Here is an 18,750-nt window from a genome sequence, read left to right as displayed (position 1 = left end):
ATATTAACCAAGAATTCTTAATCCCTATGACTACAGCTGAAATTCACAGTTATAACTCTAGGTGCTTAATTTAAAAGATTATGCAGGGCTGGGGTTGTGGCTCCATGGTAGAGGGAGGCCCTGCATTTGATCCTCAACACCACATAAAAATAAATTAACAAAATAAAGGTATTGTGTCTAACCAAAAAAATAAAAAAGATTATGTAGGGACTGGAGTTGTGGCTCAGTGGTAGAGTACTGTACTGGCATGTGTAAGGCACTGGGTTTGATTCTCAACACCACAGTGAAATAAATAAATGTACTATGTCCATCTACAACTTAAAAAAAAAAAAAGATTATACAAAGACTTAAAAGCTATTCTAATTCTACCCAATCCCTAAATCTAACCATACTTTTTGACATATAAGTAAACTACATAGGCCTATATGTTCTTTACTCAAACATAAATCTGTTATGAAATGTGGTTTGCATTCATTTTGGTTTATTTTTGTTTTTTAACTTGACTTGGTTTCTCCTTTGATTGGTGTTTCCTTTAATGTGGTTTCTTCCTTTGCTGATTTTCATCGTTTTAAATTTCCTCCTCATGCAATATTTTGCTGAGAATACTATGTAGTGCAGAATTTCTTGTTGTAAATTCTTTTAACTTTTGTTTATCATGGAAGGTTTTTTTGTTTCGTCATCAAATCTGAAGCTTAATTTTGCTGGATATAAGATTATTGGTTGGCATCCATTTTCTTTCAAAGCTTGGTATGTGTTGTTCCCTGATCTTCTGGTTTTGAGGGTATGGGTTGAAAAATCTACTGAGATCTGAATTGGTTTCCCCCTATATGTAATCTGAAACTTTTCTCTTGTGCCTTTTAAAATTCTATCCTTATTCTGTATGCTAGGCATTTTCATTATAATAAACCTTTATGTGGATGTACACTTGATGTCCTGTAAGCCTCTTTGATTTTTCAATTCATTCTTTGTGCTTGGGAAATTTTCTGATATTTTGTTAAAGAGATTGTGCATTCCTTTGTTTTGTATCTCTGTGCCTTTTTCTATCCCAATAATTCTTAGATTTGGTCTTTTGATGTTATCCCATAATTCTTGGAGATTCTGTTCATGGTTTCTCATCATCTTCACTGTGTGGTCAACTTTATTTTCAAGATTGTATATTTTGTCTTCATTGCCTGAGGTTCTGTCTTCCAAGTGATCTAGTCTATTGGAGATGCTTTCTATTGACTTCTTTTTTTTTTTTTGAGAGAGAGAGAGAAGATTTTTTTTTAATTTTAATTTTTATTTATTTTTAGTCATACATGACAGCAGAATGTATTTTGACATATAATACATACATGGAATGTACATACATCAATCATATTGTCTATTCTATTCTGCTGCCCTTCCTATCCCCCCTACTCCTCCCCTCCTCTCCCATCCTTTCTCTCTATCCAATCTAATGTGACACACTTTTTCTTTGTTTTTCTCATTACAACATCATATATGTATTCTATGTAACAATGAGGTTCTCCTTCCATCTTCCGTGCAACTCCCCTTCTCCCTCTTTTTTCCTCCCACCTCTCTTCCCTACTCAGTGGTAGTCTAAGAGAGAGAATATTTTTTTAGTATTTATTTCTTAGTTTTCAGTGGACACAGCATCTTTATTCTATTTGTATGTGGTGCTGAGGATCGAACCCAGTGCCCCGCACATGCCAGGCAAGCGTGTTACCGCTTGAGCCACATCCCCAGCCCATCTATTGACTTTTTAATTTGGTTTATTGTTTCCTTCACTTCAAGGATTTCTGTTTGGTTTATTTTCAGAATCTCTCTTTCTTGAAGTAATCTTTTGTTACTTGAATTTGCTCTCTTATCTTTGTTAGAGCAATTAATTGTTGCCTGTATTTGCTCTCTTATATCATTACTTGCTTTGCAGATCATTTTAATTCTGTACATTCTGAACTCCTTCTCTGATATTTGATCTATTGTGCTGTCAATGGATTCTATTATTGTACCATCTTGGTTTGTTTGGGGCACTTTCTTCCCTGAATTTTTCATGTTGTCCATGTGTCATCCTCTCTAGCAGTGCAGATCCAAGTTATTATAGTTTCTACCCTATAATCTTGTACTGTCCCTGCAGGTAACCAATATCGCACCTTTAAGGGGGAGATCAATATTTACAGCACCCAATGCAAACAGTATTCACCTGTAAACCATTTATCTCTTATTTAGACAATTACAGTTGTGTTGCAATAAACAGAAATGATGTCTACTATTTATATATATAGTAGATTTCCGTAGGGGCCTACAGTTTCTAACGGTGGACAAAAAGAGTGTGTGGTGGGGTATAGGATGTGGGGTTTATGATGTAGGAGGTGAGAATATAGAGGTATTAGATCATAAGAAGAGTGAAAGAGGAATCAAGAGAAATAGGCTAGCAGGGATACCTCTAGTGTAACCAAGCCTGCAGGGACCTTCGTGATGGTCTTCCAGGTCCTCGTTGTTGTCTCTAGATGGATGCAAGCATGTTCCTAGTTGTTGGTAGTGACAGTGTCAAACCTATAGTTACATTGATGTTAGGCTTCCAGGGCCTAGCCGGTGTCCTATGCTGGAAGCTGCCCCAACTAAAGATGGTGATTGCGGCAGCGGAGGTGTTCCTAAGATGGAGGTGACCGCTTTCAGAGATGGGGCTGAGAGGGCAGGCTGTGTGATGGTGTTCAGAGATGCAGTGCTACAGAGGGTTGCTGCCTTCAGGTGCTGTCTGTTGCCCCAAGGTAGAGGCTAACACGTCGGGAATGGTATGGAGGTGGCTGCAGTGTCCCAAGATGGAAGTGGGCTGGGACATCAATGCATTGGTAGATGGGGGCCGCAGTGCGGTCGTTTTATGGTCTTCTCCTCTGTGCCTACGTGGTCCAGTCTAGGGCTTCTTGTATACTTCCTTTCTGAGAGGGGTCTAATTAAGTTACCCAGGCCAGCTTGAATGTGAGATCCCATTTCTGCCTCAGCTTCTCACATCCCTGGAAACACAGGTGGGTGCCATCATACCTGATTTATCTTTCACTTTTATCTCCCAGTTCTTCCAGTTAAATTGATATTCTTTATTTGGTCTATCTTGTTTTTTTAAGTGGTTCTTGTTGGTTGCTCCTGAGATTACAGAATGAATGGTCTTCTCACTGAGAAGGTTATGTAAAGGATTTCTATCTTGGATTAGTGAGGGTCAGCGAATTAGTATTCATTTGTTATCTTCCAAAGTAAAGTCTTGCATTTTATATTTTAGTGGTACAAATCCTAGATTTTCACTTAAAAGAAATGTGTCTGAGGATCTTGAGAATGATACATACGATACGTATTGCAGAGTTAGCAGATTGTTGAAATGTTATACATAGTCAAAGCCTTTCAGAAAAGGTGGTGCATTCCCTGAATTGATCTATATATTTAGTGCATTTGAGATAAGATCTCATCAAGATTTTTAAAAAATAAATCTGCAATTGGTCCTAAAATTTATATGGAAAAGCAAAGGGACAAAAAACAATTTGGAAAGGACCCGAGTTGGAGGACTCACATTACCTTATTTTTTTTTAATTGTTGATAGACCTTTATTTTATTTATTTATACGTGGTGCTGAGAATCAAACCAGTGCCTCATACATGCCAGGGAGGTGCACTATCACTGAGCCCCAGCCCCACATCATATTATTTTTAGACTTACTGTACAAATCACACATAGAGGCACACACCTGTAATTCCAGGAGACCAGCCTGGACAATTTAGTGAGACCCTATCTCAAAATAAAAAAGGCTGGGATGTAGGTCTGGGATAGAGCTCTTACCTAGCTAGCATAGGTGAGGTGCTGGGTTCAATCTCTAGTACAACCCCTGCTCCCTACCCCCAAAAGACTTACTACTCAAATAGTGTAATTAAGCAGTTGTCTTGGCAAAATGTATAGACTTAAAGATCAGTGGAAAAATAAGAGACTTAGAATAGCTGAAGCAATCCTTAGCAGGAAAAGTGAAGCAGGTGACATCACTATACCAGACCTTAAACTATACTACAGAGCAATAGTAACAAAAACAGCATGGTATTGGTACCAAAACAGGCTTTTAGACCAATGGTACAGAATAGGGGACAAAGAGACGAATCCAGAAAACTACAATTATCTTATATTAGACAAAGGTGCCAAGAACATGCATTGTAGAAAAGATAGCCTCTTCAACAAATGGTGCTGGGAAAACTGGAAATCCGTATGCAACAAAATGAAATTAAACCCCTATCTCTCACCATGCACAAAACTCAACTCAAAATGGATCAAGGACTTAGGAATACAACCAGAGACCCTGTGTCTAATAGAAGAAAAAGTAGACCCTAATCTTCATCATGTGGGATTAGGCCCCAACTTCCTTAATAAGACTCCTGTGGCACAAGAATTAAAATCAAGAATCAATAAATGGGATGGACTCAAACTAAAAAGTTTCTTCTCAGCAAAAGAACCAATCTGTGAGGTGAAAAGAGAGTCTACATCTTGGGAGCAAATGTTCCCCTCACAGATCAGATAGAACACTAATCACTAGGGTATATAAAGAACTCAAAAAACTAGACACCAATAAAACAAATAACCCAATCAATAAATGGGCCAAGGACCTGAAGAGACACTTCTCAGAAGATTATGTACAATCAATCAACAAACACATGAAAAACTGTTCACCATCACTAGCAATTAGAGATATGCAAATCAAAACCACTCTAAGATTTCATCTCATTCCAGTCAGAATGTCAGCTATTATGAAGACAAACAACAATAAGTGTTGGTGAGGATAGGGGGGAAAAAAGTACACTCATATACTGCTGGTGGGCCTGCAAATTGGTGCAGCCAATATGGAAAGCATCATGGAGATTTCTTGGAAAATTGGGAATGGAACCACCATTTGACCCAGCTATCCCTCTCCTTGGTCTATACCCAAAGGACTTAAAAACAGCATACTACAGGGACACAGCCACCTTAATGTTTATAGCAGCACAATTCACAGCAGCTAAACTGTGGAACCAACCTAGATGCTCTTCAATAGCTGAATGGATAAAAAAAATGTGGCATATATACACAATGGAATATTACTCAGCAATAAAAGAGAATAAAATCAAGGCATTTGCAGGTAAATGGATGGAGTTAAAGAAGATAATGCTAAGTGAAGTTAGCCAACCCCCCAAAACCAAATGCCGAATGTTTTCTTTGATATAAGGAGGCTGATTCGTAGTGATAAGGAGAGGGAGCATGAGAGGAATAGACGAACTCTAGATAGGGCACAGGGCTGGGAGGGGAAGGGAGGGGGCATGGGGTAATTAATGATGGTTGAATGTGATGATTATTAGTATTCAAAGTACATGTATGAAGACATGAATTGGTGTGAATATATATACAACCAGAGATATGAAAAGTTGTGCTCTATATATGTAATAAGAATTGTAATGCATTCCACTGTTACATATTTTTTAAAAAAATCAATGGAAAAGAATAAAATAGAAAGCCCAGCTGGGCATGTTGATGCATGTCTGTAATCCTAGTGGCTCAGCATAAAAGCCAGCCTCAGCAAGGGCGAGGCACTAAGCAACTCAGTGAGACCCTGTATCTACATATAATAAATAAATAAATAAATAGCCTAGAAATAGCAGCACATATAATATGCTTAATCGGTTTTTTTTTTTTTTTTTTTTTACAATGTTGCATTTTTACCCTTGGAATTCAGTAGAATAAGGATTGTCTTTTCAACAAATGATGCTGAACAATTAAGTACCCATATATAAAAATACAAAACTAGACCCACATCTTATACTTCATATAAACTTTTAACTCTGAAGGTATCAATAGGCCTTAATGTGAAACTTAAGTATGAAAGGTATGAAACTTTTAGGAGAAAAAAATTCCTGTGACCTTGGGTTAAGCAAATTTCTAAGATACCTATCAAAAGAACAATCCATGAAAGATAATATGATAAATTAGACTTACCAAAATTTAAGATTTTTGCTCTTTGAAGAGTATAATTAAAATCAAAGTATAAGTTAAAGACTAGGAAACAATATTTTACAAAACTTAAAGGATTGATATTCAGAATATATAAAGAATTATCAAGACTCACTAATAAAAACTTAAGCAATCCAGTTAAAAAATATGACCATTCTGTTTTCTGAAGAAGATAATAGAGTGGCAGACAAACACATGAAAAGATGCTCAATATCCTTAGTTAACTTACAAAGAAGAAAAATAAGGCTTTGTTTCTAAAAGTGATGTTAGAGACTGCTATGTAGCCCTTATGTTCAGGAGCAATGAATGGTACCCTAGATTTCTGAGTGGGAACTGTTTTAAGTGGTCCTGTGTCCTCAGAGCATTTGATTTGAACCGCAGATTATAACCCTGTGGTCATGATGGTTTTACTGAATTTAATGTTTGTTTTTGATCGTTAATGGAACAAAAAAAAGGCTTGCTTTTTAGGCCTTTTCTGTAGGGTTAGTACTTAATAATTTGAATAGGGGAAGAATGAATGATTCTATTCTGTTTCCAGGTTTCTTTATACTGAAGCATTAAATTTTGGACAGTTTTATGTACTTTAATCTAATGTTAAAGACTGACAAAAATTCCACTAGTAAAATAGTAATTGGGTCTGTTTTTCATTTTTCTGTTTGTTAGTGGGTAATTATTCTTTGTAATTGTTGTAGGTACTCCATCTTCTAAACCAACAGTGTTAGCCAATGGTGACCATGGAATAGAAGGGAATGACACTACAGGTAAGTGATTCCAAGGATTCTCCAAATGTGTAAGTGAAATATTCACAGTGTACACCTTGGTAAACTTTTTTGAGGAGAATTGTTAGTGGAGCATATTTTTCTGAGGGTATCATTTTTGTTGGGCATCAGAAGATCTTCCATATAAAATGTCTAACAATGGAAAGAGAAGAATGAATTTCCTTTGATATTCTTTGAATATTTGTTGGAACTGTACCACTTAAGAATTGGATTCATCTTGCTGGGTGTGGTAGTGCACGCCTGTAATCCCAGCAACTTGGGAGGCTTAGATCGGAGGATTACAAGTAAGATCAGCCTTAGCAACTTAGCAAGGCCCTAAATTACTTAGTGAGTCCCTGTCTCAAAATAAAAAATAAAAAGGACAGGGGATGTGGCTCAGTGGTTAAGTGCCTCTGTGTTCAATTCCCATTATGAAAAAAAGAAAGAAAGAAAGAATTGGATCCATCTTAAAAATACTCTTTCATCATCAGTTTATGTTATATGGAAAGCTTTTGGCCTGTACAACTAAGTCAGGTCTCTTCCCTACACTTACTTTAAAATTTCCAAAACACAGTATTAGGAACCCTGTGAGCGGTAAATTACAAGTGTTTTCTTTGTCTTTTGCCCTGTTTTTTTCTTTGTCTTTCCCTTAACTGTTGCTTTTGAAATTTACTCCTAATTTTAACTCCTAGCCTACTGCTGGGGCTTTGATATTCTTTCAGCTAGCACCAACCACATTCCTATGGGTTTTCGCTTCATAACCAACATTAACCTGGAGCCCCTCAGTATAGTAAAGGAAAATTCTCAAACTCTAGCAGAAGTCTATCCCTGAGGAGATATAGAATGTAAGTCTTTTCTTAGGAGCCTACATGAGAGTTAATGTATTATATTTTTATAAATAACTATACTTAATTTGCAGTTATGATGAGGCTGATACTGTTGGCCTATGTGATTTGACTTCCAGTGCTCAAGCACATTGCTCTTACACATAGCAGTGTGTGCTCTTAACTCTGAGGTACAAAATTTGATTCACATTAATGCAGTGGAGTCAAGCACTAGCCATTTATTTTATTTGTTTTGTTTTTCTTTTGGGATGACTGCCTCAGCCTTCTTTTAGCAATAGTAGTTATTCCAGGATTTACTTGTTATTTTATGACCTTAAGAATGTATACACAGAGTATACATACATACACATTACTCAGAGTTATCGATGACTAGGTCCTATTTGTTGTGAATGTTGATTTTACCCAGTGACATTAACATTCTCACTAGCACCTCATAAATTACTCTTTATTTTACAAACTAGAAACAATCAGAAGTGCCATTTTACCTTACAGTTTTGTGAACTGACTTTTTTGTATTTTTTTTGATAATTGTAGTCATATGCAATATTGAATATTTCTGTATCTGCTTTGAAAGCAGAGTTATCTATGTGATTTTATTTTAAGAAAGTATTTATGCAAATATATAACACCCGTGATTAATGAAGAAGCTTGAATATGAACTTTTAAAAAATGAGTAAATTCAGCTTTCTTTAACCAGGAGACAGTGCCAGGGGAAGATAGGCTGGAGGGGATCAGTTTGACTAGCCAGTTGGAAAGAGTGGATGTCATTTTCACCCGAAAAGAAACAATTATCAAAACTAGGCTGGGTTTCTTCCAGCAGGATGTCAAATCTGACCAGAGGAGACTCAGTCTCTTTTACCCCACTACACTATTAAGACTGAGCAGTAGTCTCCCTACTGCTCAGTCTTAATAGTGTAGGGAGGGTAAAAAACCTAGCAGCTTGACCCTTACCATTTCAACTTTTAGTTCCCTGACTACAAAAACAAAGTAATCTGTTAAATGAACTGCCCAGTGGCATTGTGAGAGCAGTTCTTTCAGCTCTTGGAGCTCTCTCCACCCTTAAGTAGATTTGGGTTGTTTGGATTCTGAATTTTATTTTGTGACTGTATTAAAGCAGGTATTTTACTGAAAATATGCATGTTTGACTGGGGAGGGATAAATAAGGAGGGGTGAATAGTGCATGCTTTGGGAGCATGTTGTGACTTGATACTAATTTTGCCAATCACTAATTAGAGCACCTAGCTCAGTGCCATTTTGAAAATTCCTATTTGATTTCCCTCAGAATATTATTTGTAGTTCTGAGAGCACACCAGCTCTACTAATAATATAAAGAGGTTATGAGCATCTTGCTATGTTGAACTTGCTGTTTACTAATGATCTGTGCTTTTCCATCCTTTTCCTTCCCCCTCCTACTTCTTCCTCCCTTTCTATTTTTCTCCTCCTAGAAGCCTAGAGTGTCTGTCAACACTGGGGCTGCTGCAACACCAGACCAGTGATCTTTCCTAAGCACCGTTATACTTCTAAAACCTTCAGCATATTGCAGCTTTGCTTTTCCTTCCTGGACACCATGTAGAAGAATCTGAGGGTAGTTCTCCGGGTCCTATTTCTGCTGATGCCTGAGTAAACCATCTGCTTCTTGTGCTCTGCAGGGCTTGATGGATCCTCCTTTCCCTTTGTGAGCACAATGTGTATGATGAATTTTTTTAATTTTAGTATTTTTTATGAAGGTCATCTAAGGTTTTATTTATTGTTTTTTTTTTTAAATTCATTTTATCATTTAACTCAATCTCATATTTTTCTTTCGTTTAAACATTTTTAGTTGGCCTTTCATATGGTTTTTGAATATATTCAATGTGAATCAGAATATTATAACACCAAAAGAGAACATGTGCTTTCATAAAGGGGTTGAGGTCACCAGTACTGCAGTGAATTTCCCTTTCCTGTCCCTGCTTTTTCCCTCTGTGAGCTTGCTTTTAATGAAGGGTCCTCTTTCAGGCTACCTGTTTCTCTTCACCTTCACAAAATCTTAGTAGTGATAGCTATTTTAATTTAAGGTTTTCTAGCTTAGAGTAGCTCTGATTAAACTTTGAAAAGTATTTCTCCAAACTAAATCATTCTTTGTTATTTGCAAGTTGGGCCAACTGTTTTTTTAATTATGAAATTATTATCTACTGGTCTAGCATTAGATTCTTCTGGAAATTTGACACTATTGTTGTATATTTAATTTTTTATAGTCAAGATTACTTTTAGAACATGATCATGAAGTATCAAACTAGGAATAAAGAAGTTAAAGAAAATAGAACTAATTTACAGTTTTTTGGAATCCTGTATTGTTAGAAAACCAGGATGTTGATAAGGATAAAAATGGCTGCTTCTGTGACAACACCAGAATGAAAGTAAGCTGCAACCAGAATAACCATTTAAGAACTAAAACCAATTTAGCAGGTTTCTTATGGAGAGAGAGAGAGAGAGAGAGAGTGTGTGTGTGTGTGTGTGTGTGTGTGTGTGTGTGTGTGTGGTTTTTGAAAGTATTGCTGGGCCCATGCATGCTAGTCCAGTGCTGTACTACTGAATTACTCCCTCAGTCCCCAGTTTTTTATTGTGTTTTGTTTTGAGACAGTGTCTTGGTATATTGTCTAGTCTGGTCTAAATTGGACTCAAGCAATCCTCCCACCTACTGAGTAGCTGGGATTAGAGGCGTGCATCCTTGTGCCTGGTTTCTAAATAAATTATCATCTGGTTGGATTCATATGGTTAAGGATTACTATTTCCTTGAATTCAGAAGTACTAATCCCCTCAGCCCCTGTACTGGGGATTGGACCCAGGGGTACTCTGATATTAAACTAGACCCCTATCCCTTTTTCTTTTGAGATAGTCTCATGGATTGCCAAAGCTAGCCTTGATTTTTGTGGTCGTCTTGCTGCAGCCTCTCAAGACAGGATTGTAGGCATGCGACAATGTGCCTGGCCTTGGAAGTACCTTTTGTATGCAGCATCCAAGCAGGATTGGTGGATCACACATATACACCTGGGTGTAAAATCCTTTACCATGAACAGTAACATTTACATTTATTCAGTCTGAAGATTTTCTCAGTGGCACTTTCTTATTTTCATTTCTAATTTTTGGAAACTGATAAGTAAAAAAAAAAAATCTAGAACCCTTTAGGATAAATACTATGGAAACCTTGCAAGAGCAATCTTTGATGGGATTTTTAGAAATGGACTTTAAATTATGGATCAGGTTTTGAAATCATAGAGTAGTTCTGGTTTGAGATCTAGAATGGTGCAGTACCCTTTTTAGTGTCCTCTTATTGATAATGTAGGTATCAATAAAAGAAATAATTTTGAGGAATATAATAGTTTTAAATCCTCTGATAGAAAACTACATTTGAGATGGAAGACTATAGAGAATATCATGAAAGGTCAAAGAAGTCCCTGCAGTGACTTCTGGAAGCATTCCATTCCATTTCTTTCTTTTTTTCCGGACAGGGTCTAATTAATTTGCCCAAGCTGGCCTTGAACTTTTGATCCTTCTGCCTCAGCCTCCCAAGTAGCTGGGAGTACAGGCATGTGCCATCATGCCTGGCAAACATTCCGTCTTCTACAGGAGAGGTGACAAGGTCTGGTATTTCTGCCAAGAATCTTTCCATAGGTTCTAGACAGTGGATAATTGAGGGAGGCATATAAGACTTTGGGCTTATCTTCTAAGTGGTTGATAAAATATGAAAACCCTTACTGTAAGAAAGCACACTATCCAAACATAATTCTTTCCCATTTTTTTAATAGGTTGTTTTTTTGAGGGGTTTGGCCAACTACTTGGAAATCATGTTTTGTTGCTTCTAACCAATCTTTGTAGCTTGTCTAAGGACTAGGTATGTACAAAAACCTGGGTGTAGATTTCTGTTGCACACTCATACTTCATGACTGACATTGATTTATTTCACTTTTCTTTCCATTTGATCATGTTTATTTTTGTTTGAAATTTTAAAATCTTTTCTTTTATGAATTTCTGGGTTTATTAAATTTTTCTACTAAAACCTGGTTAAATTTGGTAGACTTTGTTAGTTCTGTTTTATTTGGATGTTTAATTTGGAAAGAAATAATGTAATGGTTGAAGTACAACTTCATATGAAGTAGTTAGTCCCATTTTTTTTTAAATGCTGTATTGCTATGATATGCCATATTGCCAGTGGCTCATTATTTCACTGGTAAGGCAGCCAGACTGGACAGGGCTTCTTTATTGAAATGTGACTTTAAAAAAAAAAAAAATGCATTCTCTCTCTCTCTCTCTCTCTCTCTCTGCCCAATGTTAAAGATACAGAACTTTGTTTTTAACTAATATTTTTTATAACTTCATTCATATACCTAAGTTTGTATTTTTGTGACTTTAGACTTTAATAATTTGTATATTGGGTCATTTTAATGTGATCATTGTGCTAAATAAATTACACTAATAAACATCTTACATTAACACCTTATGGACTGGATTTTGGTTGGGGTCAAGATTGATTTTGGTAAATCAAGATTGTTGAGATCTGAGTTATCAGTCTAAAAAAACTTCTAATCCCACCTGTAATAATTCCACAATTATTTAGTTTTTTTGCCACATTGTTGGTTTTTTTATTCTTAATATAGATTCCCTTTTAGCCAGAATCTGTAATACGAATTAAGGTGGTCAAACAAATATTGATATTTAATAGTATCTGGTGAGAAAGGCAGTTGACAGAATGGCAGAAAGGTCTTCCAGAAGGCAGTTTCCATGAAATATCAATTATTGTTAGATAATTTCTAATACCACATTTATGTTTAATCCAATTAAATTCACATTGACAGTCCTCCTGAAGTGTCTTCTGATTTATTAAGCAAAACTTGCTACATTCAGTAACATTTAATCTTGGAACTTTATTTTTCTGATAATCCAGAATGGTGTATCCAGGAAGAATTCCACAGAATTCCCAGTTCCCTAGCCATTGAGCCAGTGTTTCTTTACAGCAAATCAATTTACAAGTGTAGTGTGTCGACTGAATTAAGACATTGAAAAGATTCTAAAGGTAATTTGTTTAGTATAAAAACGGTTTTTTAGCTTGGCAGATATTTAATTTTAGTCCAAACATATAAAATAGCACATGATGCTCCTAAATATAGACATTAAGATATCCATCTCAGCCCCTCAAGTCCTGGAAACAAAGCTTTAGTTTTTTTGGGGGGATGGGTGGGTACTGGGGATTGAACCCAGGGGTGCTTTACCACTGAGCTGCATCCCCACCCCTTTTATATTTTTTATTTTGAGGCAGAGTCTCACTAAGTTGCTGAGGCTGGCCTCAAACTGCCATCCTCCATCTCAGCGACCCAAGTAACTGGGATTATAGATTGTACCACCACACCCAGCTATAAAGCATTAGTTCTTTATTTTTCAGATTTGAATTGAATGTTGGAGACATATCAATAACATTCTAACACCTAATGCTTCTTAAAGTTTTTTTGGCTATTGGTTTTCTGATAAAAATTCAGAATTTCTTTTCAGAAAAATCCACATATATTGACTGAGATTTAGCTCAGTGGTAGAATGCTTGCCTATAATGTGCAAGGCCCTGGATTCCATCCCTAGTACTAAGGAAAAATAAAAAATAATCACATATACCATTAAATTGACTTCAGAAAGTTAACTTTCTAAACTTCTAGGGTCTTTAGGGCTTTTTAAAAACGAGCTCCTGAACTGAACTTAAACATTTTAACCAAAGCCTTTTATTACACTATGAGCTATTTGTGTTAAATATGACAAAGTAGCTTCTTCCCGAGCTTTAAAAATACACACACACACACGCCACAACTTTTCATACAATTTTCTTTGCTTTATAGAATGAAATTTCATACTGTGCCAAAAGGCATATGCAAATAAATGAATATTTTAACTTTTTATGATTATTTATTTACAATTTACCTTATATACAATTCCACAAGTCACATATTAATATATTCAATTTAAAGCTGGGCCGGGGATGTGGCTCAAGAGGTAGCGCGCTCGCCTAGCATGTGTGAGGCACTGGGTTCGATTCTCAGCACCACATAAAAATAAAATGGAGATATTGTGTTCACCTAAAACTAAAAAATAAATATTAAAAAAAAAAAGAAGAAAATTTAAAGCAGGCTGGGGTTGTGGCTCAGTGGTAGAACGCTTGCCTGGTGAGTTGAGGCCATGGGCTTGATCCTCAGCACCACATATAAATAAATAAAATAAAGGTCCATTGATGCCTAAAAATAAAAAAATTTAAAGTATTATAGAGCCATACATTATCACAGAGGATTTTTACTCAGAACTGTTAATATTCACATACCACTAATACAAATTAACTTTATATTTTTACATGATTCCATATTTGGACAGTTTTCTGTTTGATATATATCTTTAGTGTAAGGATAACTATCATTTTTATAACATTAGAGTTTGTGAAGCTCTTAGAATATATAACAGTATGTCCATTTTTCATTTGATGAAGTTGAAATTAGTAATAGTACTTGACATTAAACCTAGCCTGAAAATAAGCCCTCTGATTTTTCTGTCTCAATATGTCAGATCTTAGTGGATCTTCATATGTGCTAACTAAGCATCAGTAAGGCAGTTGGAAGGAATAGATCATTAAAGGCCTGTTTTAAAGCCTGTCTTACACTCTACTTTCTGGGAGAAAATCCAAGCTTTGCATGTAGATAAGTTTATTTTGGGAACCAATCCCAGAGAATGAGAGTGGGAGACTGGGGAAAGAGAAATTGTAAAAAGAGGGAAAGTCAATAGTGAAGTATTACTGAGTCATTGCTGTGGAAAAAGGGAGCATAACCTACTAGGATCTTTTGAGGAACTGTGTAGACTGTGCCCCAGAATTGTCCCCATGAGCACCTGAGTAGGGTTATGTTTATTCATCGTTTGCCATTTCTTATTGGTTACCTCTCTTGTACTTTTCGATTGGTACTTGTTCAGTGTCAGACTGTAGACATCTGTGCTGACAGAGAATTTTTGAAGCAGAAAACTCTGGCCTAGTAGAAATAAAGCACTGTCGAATAACACCTATGTGCAGTTTGATGCTGCACCCCAGTTAGAGTAAACAGTAAACATAAGAGCTTGTGAGAGGGGCACAATTGGTGACCAATCAACAAAGAGACTGTTTCAAACTGAGGTTCTGTTGACATGAAAATCATCTGCTTATGCCTTGCTACAAAGGATGAAGTTGAGGATGATATCTTTGAACACTATACAGGAAAATTTGAGGGAACCCTATTATCATGGCATTAATTCTAGACTCTAATTGTTAGAAACTGTAGAACTAGCCACACAAGTTAGTTTTGAGATTTAATTGCCTAACTTTTTTTAAGTCAGTTTCAGTAGTTGTCTTTCTAGGAATTTACCCACTTTATCTAGGTAATATAATTTGTTGGCTTGTAAGTTGTTCTTACCGTTCCCTTATAAGCCTGTTTATTTCCATAAGATCTGTATTGGTGTATACACTTTCATTTCTGGTTTTAATAATTGGAGTTGAATTTCCTTTCTTCTGCTTGCTTTGGGTCTTTCTTTCTTTCTTTCTTAATTTTTTGGTACTGGGGATTGAATTTGGAGCACTTAATCAGTGAGCCATATTCCCAAACCTTTTTAAAAAGTTTTATTTTGAGACAGGGTCTTGCTAAGTTGCTGAGGTTATCCTTAGACTTGTAATACTCCTGCCTCAGCCTCCTGAGTAGCTGGGATTACAGGTGTATACTACTGTACCTAGCTTAATGTGCTTTTTTAAAAAGTGAATTTTTCCTCAAAATCCCAAAATGCTTTTTTGCTGAAAAGGAAAATTTCACACTAAAATCTATAGAGTCACAAGGGATCCTAAATAGCCAAAACAATCTTGAAGAAGAACGAAGTTGGAAGTCTCACACTAACTGATTCAAAACTTACTAGTATGCTTCAGTAATCAACAATGTAGTGATGGCATAGATGTAGACCTAAAGACCAAGGAAGAGAATAGGTAGCACAGAAGTAAATCCTCACATATATAGCCAGATGATTTTGGACAAGGGCGACAAAACTGTTCAATGGGAAAAGGATAGTCTTTTCCACATAGAAAAGAATGAGGGTAGACCCTTATACCATGTACAGAAATTAACTTAAAACAGATCAAAGGACTAAAACTAAAAATTTCTTAGGAGAAAAACCTTCAGATATTTGATTTAGTAATGTTTTCTTGGATTTGGCATAGAAAGCATAAATTACAAAAGAAAAAGCAATGATGAGGGATTAATATCCAAAATATATAAAGAATTCCTATAGTTTGCTGGGTATGGTGGCATATGCCTCCTAATCCCAGAGGCTCAAGTGGGAGGATTGTAAATTCAAAGCCAACCTCAGCAATTTAGCAAGGCACTGTCTCTAAATAAAAAATAAAAGTGCCAGGGATATGGAGCAGCGGTTAAATGCCCCTAATTTCAATCCCTGGGGTGGTGGTGGGAATTACAGCTCAAAAACAGCAAAAAACTTGATTAGCCAGATGTGGTGGCACACTCCTATAATCCCAGCAGTTTGGGAGGCTGAGACAGGAGTAAGTTCAAAGCCAGCCTCAGCAATGGCGAGGCACTAATCAACTCAGTGAGACCCTGTCTCTAAATAAAATCAAAATAGGGTTGGGGATGTGGCTCAGTGGCCAAGTGGCCCTGAGTTCAATCCTTGGTAACCACTCACCCCCCAAAAAAACTTGATTAAAAAATCAGTGAAGGCTTGAATAAATACTTACAAAAGAGATATAATTATAAATCAAAACCACAGTGAGATACAACTTTGTACTCATCAGGATGGCTAGTATACACGATGAAAATAGAAATTGATTAATGTTGATGAGGATATGGAAAGATTGGAAACTTTGTGCCCTGCTGATGCAGCCACAATGGAAAACAGTGTTGTGGTTTCTTAAAAAATTAAAAATAGGGGCTGGGGTTGTGGTTCAGTGGTAAAGTCCTTGCCCAGTATGTGCAGGGCATTGGGTTTGATCCCCAACACCACATAAAAAAAACAAATAAAGGTATTGTTCCTAAACAACTGAAAATATTTTTTTTAAATAAGAATTAGAAATAGAAGTACTGTATGATCCAGCAATCTGACTTCCAGATTTATTCCCAGAGTAATTAAAAGCAGGGACTTGAACTGATATTTCACCCATGTTCATATATGTATTATTCACAGAAGCCAAAAGGTGGAAGCAACCCTCGTGTCCCATCAACACATGAATGGATAAACAAAATGTGATACATCCATTAGATGAAATGTAATTCAACCTTAAAAAGGAAGGAAATTCTGACATGCTGCAAATGGATGAATTGTGAAGACATTATGCTAAGTGAAAAACACTAATCAGAAAAAGACAAGTGATACCAGGCAATGGATTCCTTGGTTCTTCACAAAAGAAAGTTTTCAGTTGCCAAACTCAGGTAGAATAAGAATAGTTTATTTAGTGAAGTGAAAGTATACTTTAGAGAGCATGGTGTGGGCCATCCCAAGAGAAGTGTGATCCAGAGTTTTCCACGTTGTGGGTTTTTATATTTAGTAAACCTGCCTCCTCAGTATTATGTATTTGGGGTAATTACTGTAGTTTCCCACCATTGCTCCGTGTCCCTGTGCTGGTTTAGTCATGTTGGAAGATTTTTTGGAAGACTTTCCATCAGTACCTATGTGAAGCTGGGGGTGTGGGGTGGGCTGCAAACTGCTATGTAAATGATATTAGAATGAACCAGGGGTGACCCAGAACACAGTGCCTCAGTGCTCTGTGTATGCTCCAAAGTTGGAAAGTCCCTTAAACTCTTTACATATGTGGTTTCTTTAGTTTTAAGAAGAAATAGGTGTCTGCGAAGGAGGAAGGCAGTTTATGGGCAGGTATTCTGGCTCCCAAGGTAGGTGATATTTCCTCACTCAAGATGGAGTGAGCCTTGTTCTCATTTACCCAACTCCCATGCTTATGTCTTATCTACTTACTTATTCTAATAACAAATGCTATGTGATTCTACTTATGTGAGGTACCTAGAAGAGTCAAAATTCATAGAAACAGAAACAACTAAAAACAAATATTATTTTAAAAAATGAAAAATTCCTAAAGTTGGTGTTGATTGTTGCACAACAGTGTAAATTTTTAAGTATACCCTGAACTGTATACTTAAAAATGGTTAAAATGATAGGGGAAAAAAGAGAGAAGGGCTAGAGTTGTAACTCAGTGGTAGAGCACTTGCCTAGCCTGTGTGAGGCACTGGGTTTGATCCTCAGCACCACATAAAAATAAATAAATAAAGATATTTTAAAAAGAGAGAGAGAAGGAGGAGGAGGGAAGGGAGAAAGAAAGAAGAAAGAAATGCCAGCTCATTTAAACAAAATGATTTTCAAATTAACCAACATGTGTACTACAGACTTCTTCAGAATTAAAGTGATGCTTTATATGTTAGCTGCCTTATGGATTTGTTCTAGTTTGTCCAGTTAGTTGCAGAGAGAAATGCATAAATATGTAAACACTGCTTAAATGCTGAATAGTTATAAGGAACATTTTGTAAGAACAGATATAAATTCCATGAGGAGGTTGGGTGAGAACTAAGGAAATTGAAATTAAAGCTTAAAATCTGAATGTAAAATTGATATCTCAAATTTGAGATGTCCTGAACTGAACTCATGATCCCTACCTGCAACAAAACAAAAAGTAAACAAATACCTGCTCCCCATCTCATTAAATGGGAATTCTGTACTAGTTGTTCAAGCTAAAATAGCCTCTTCTCTCTTTCTCGTCTCTTATCTACATCACACATCTAGGTTATCAAAAAATAGATGTGGAACCTGACCACTTTTCAACACCTCCACCGCATTCTCTCCCTTATGGATACCACTTTCTCTAACACCGACTACTGTAATAACCTCCCAAAGTAGTCTCCTGATTTCCATTTGTTCCTTGCGATGTATTCTCAAAAACATCTAGGATGGCCCTGTATGTAGAATATGTCATTCATTTGCTCAGAATGGTTTGCCATCTCAAAGGAAAAGCCACAGTCCTTATTGAACACCAGAAGGGCCTACCATATCCTTGTCATCTCTCTTACCACATCTTCTAGTCTTCTCCTGTGCTTATCTTGTTTCACTGGTGTTCTTGCTCCTGTTAC

At 36.4% G+C, this 18,750-nt stretch overlaps 1 protein-coding gene across 9 annotated transcripts in view; it reads left to right on the top strand.

Moving 5' to 3' along the window:
- Window positions 1-18,750, top strand: part of Map4 (microtubule associated protein 4) — a 163,494-nt gene that overhangs the window by 70,270 nt on the left and 74,474 nt on the right. For all 9 annotated transcript variants that reach the window (XM_071600671.1, XM_027932117.2, XM_071600666.1 and 6 more), the window contains exon 3: window positions 6,681-6,749. In XM_071600671.1, the coding sequence (XP_071456772.1) occupies window positions 6,681-6,749 (69 nt within the window). The remainder of the gene's footprint in view (window positions 1-6,680; window positions 6,750-18,750) is intronic.

Source organism: Marmota flaviventris, chromosome 1 (genome assembly GCF_047511675.1).
Source record: "Marmota flaviventris isolate mMarFla1 chromosome 1, mMarFla1.hap1, whole genome shotgun sequence".
Lineage (NCBI taxonomy): Eukaryota > Metazoa > Chordata > Mammalia > Rodentia > Sciuridae > Marmota > Marmota flaviventris.
The sequence above is the reverse complement of the archived record's forward strand: the minus strand, read 5'-3'. Positions and strand labels throughout refer to the sequence as shown.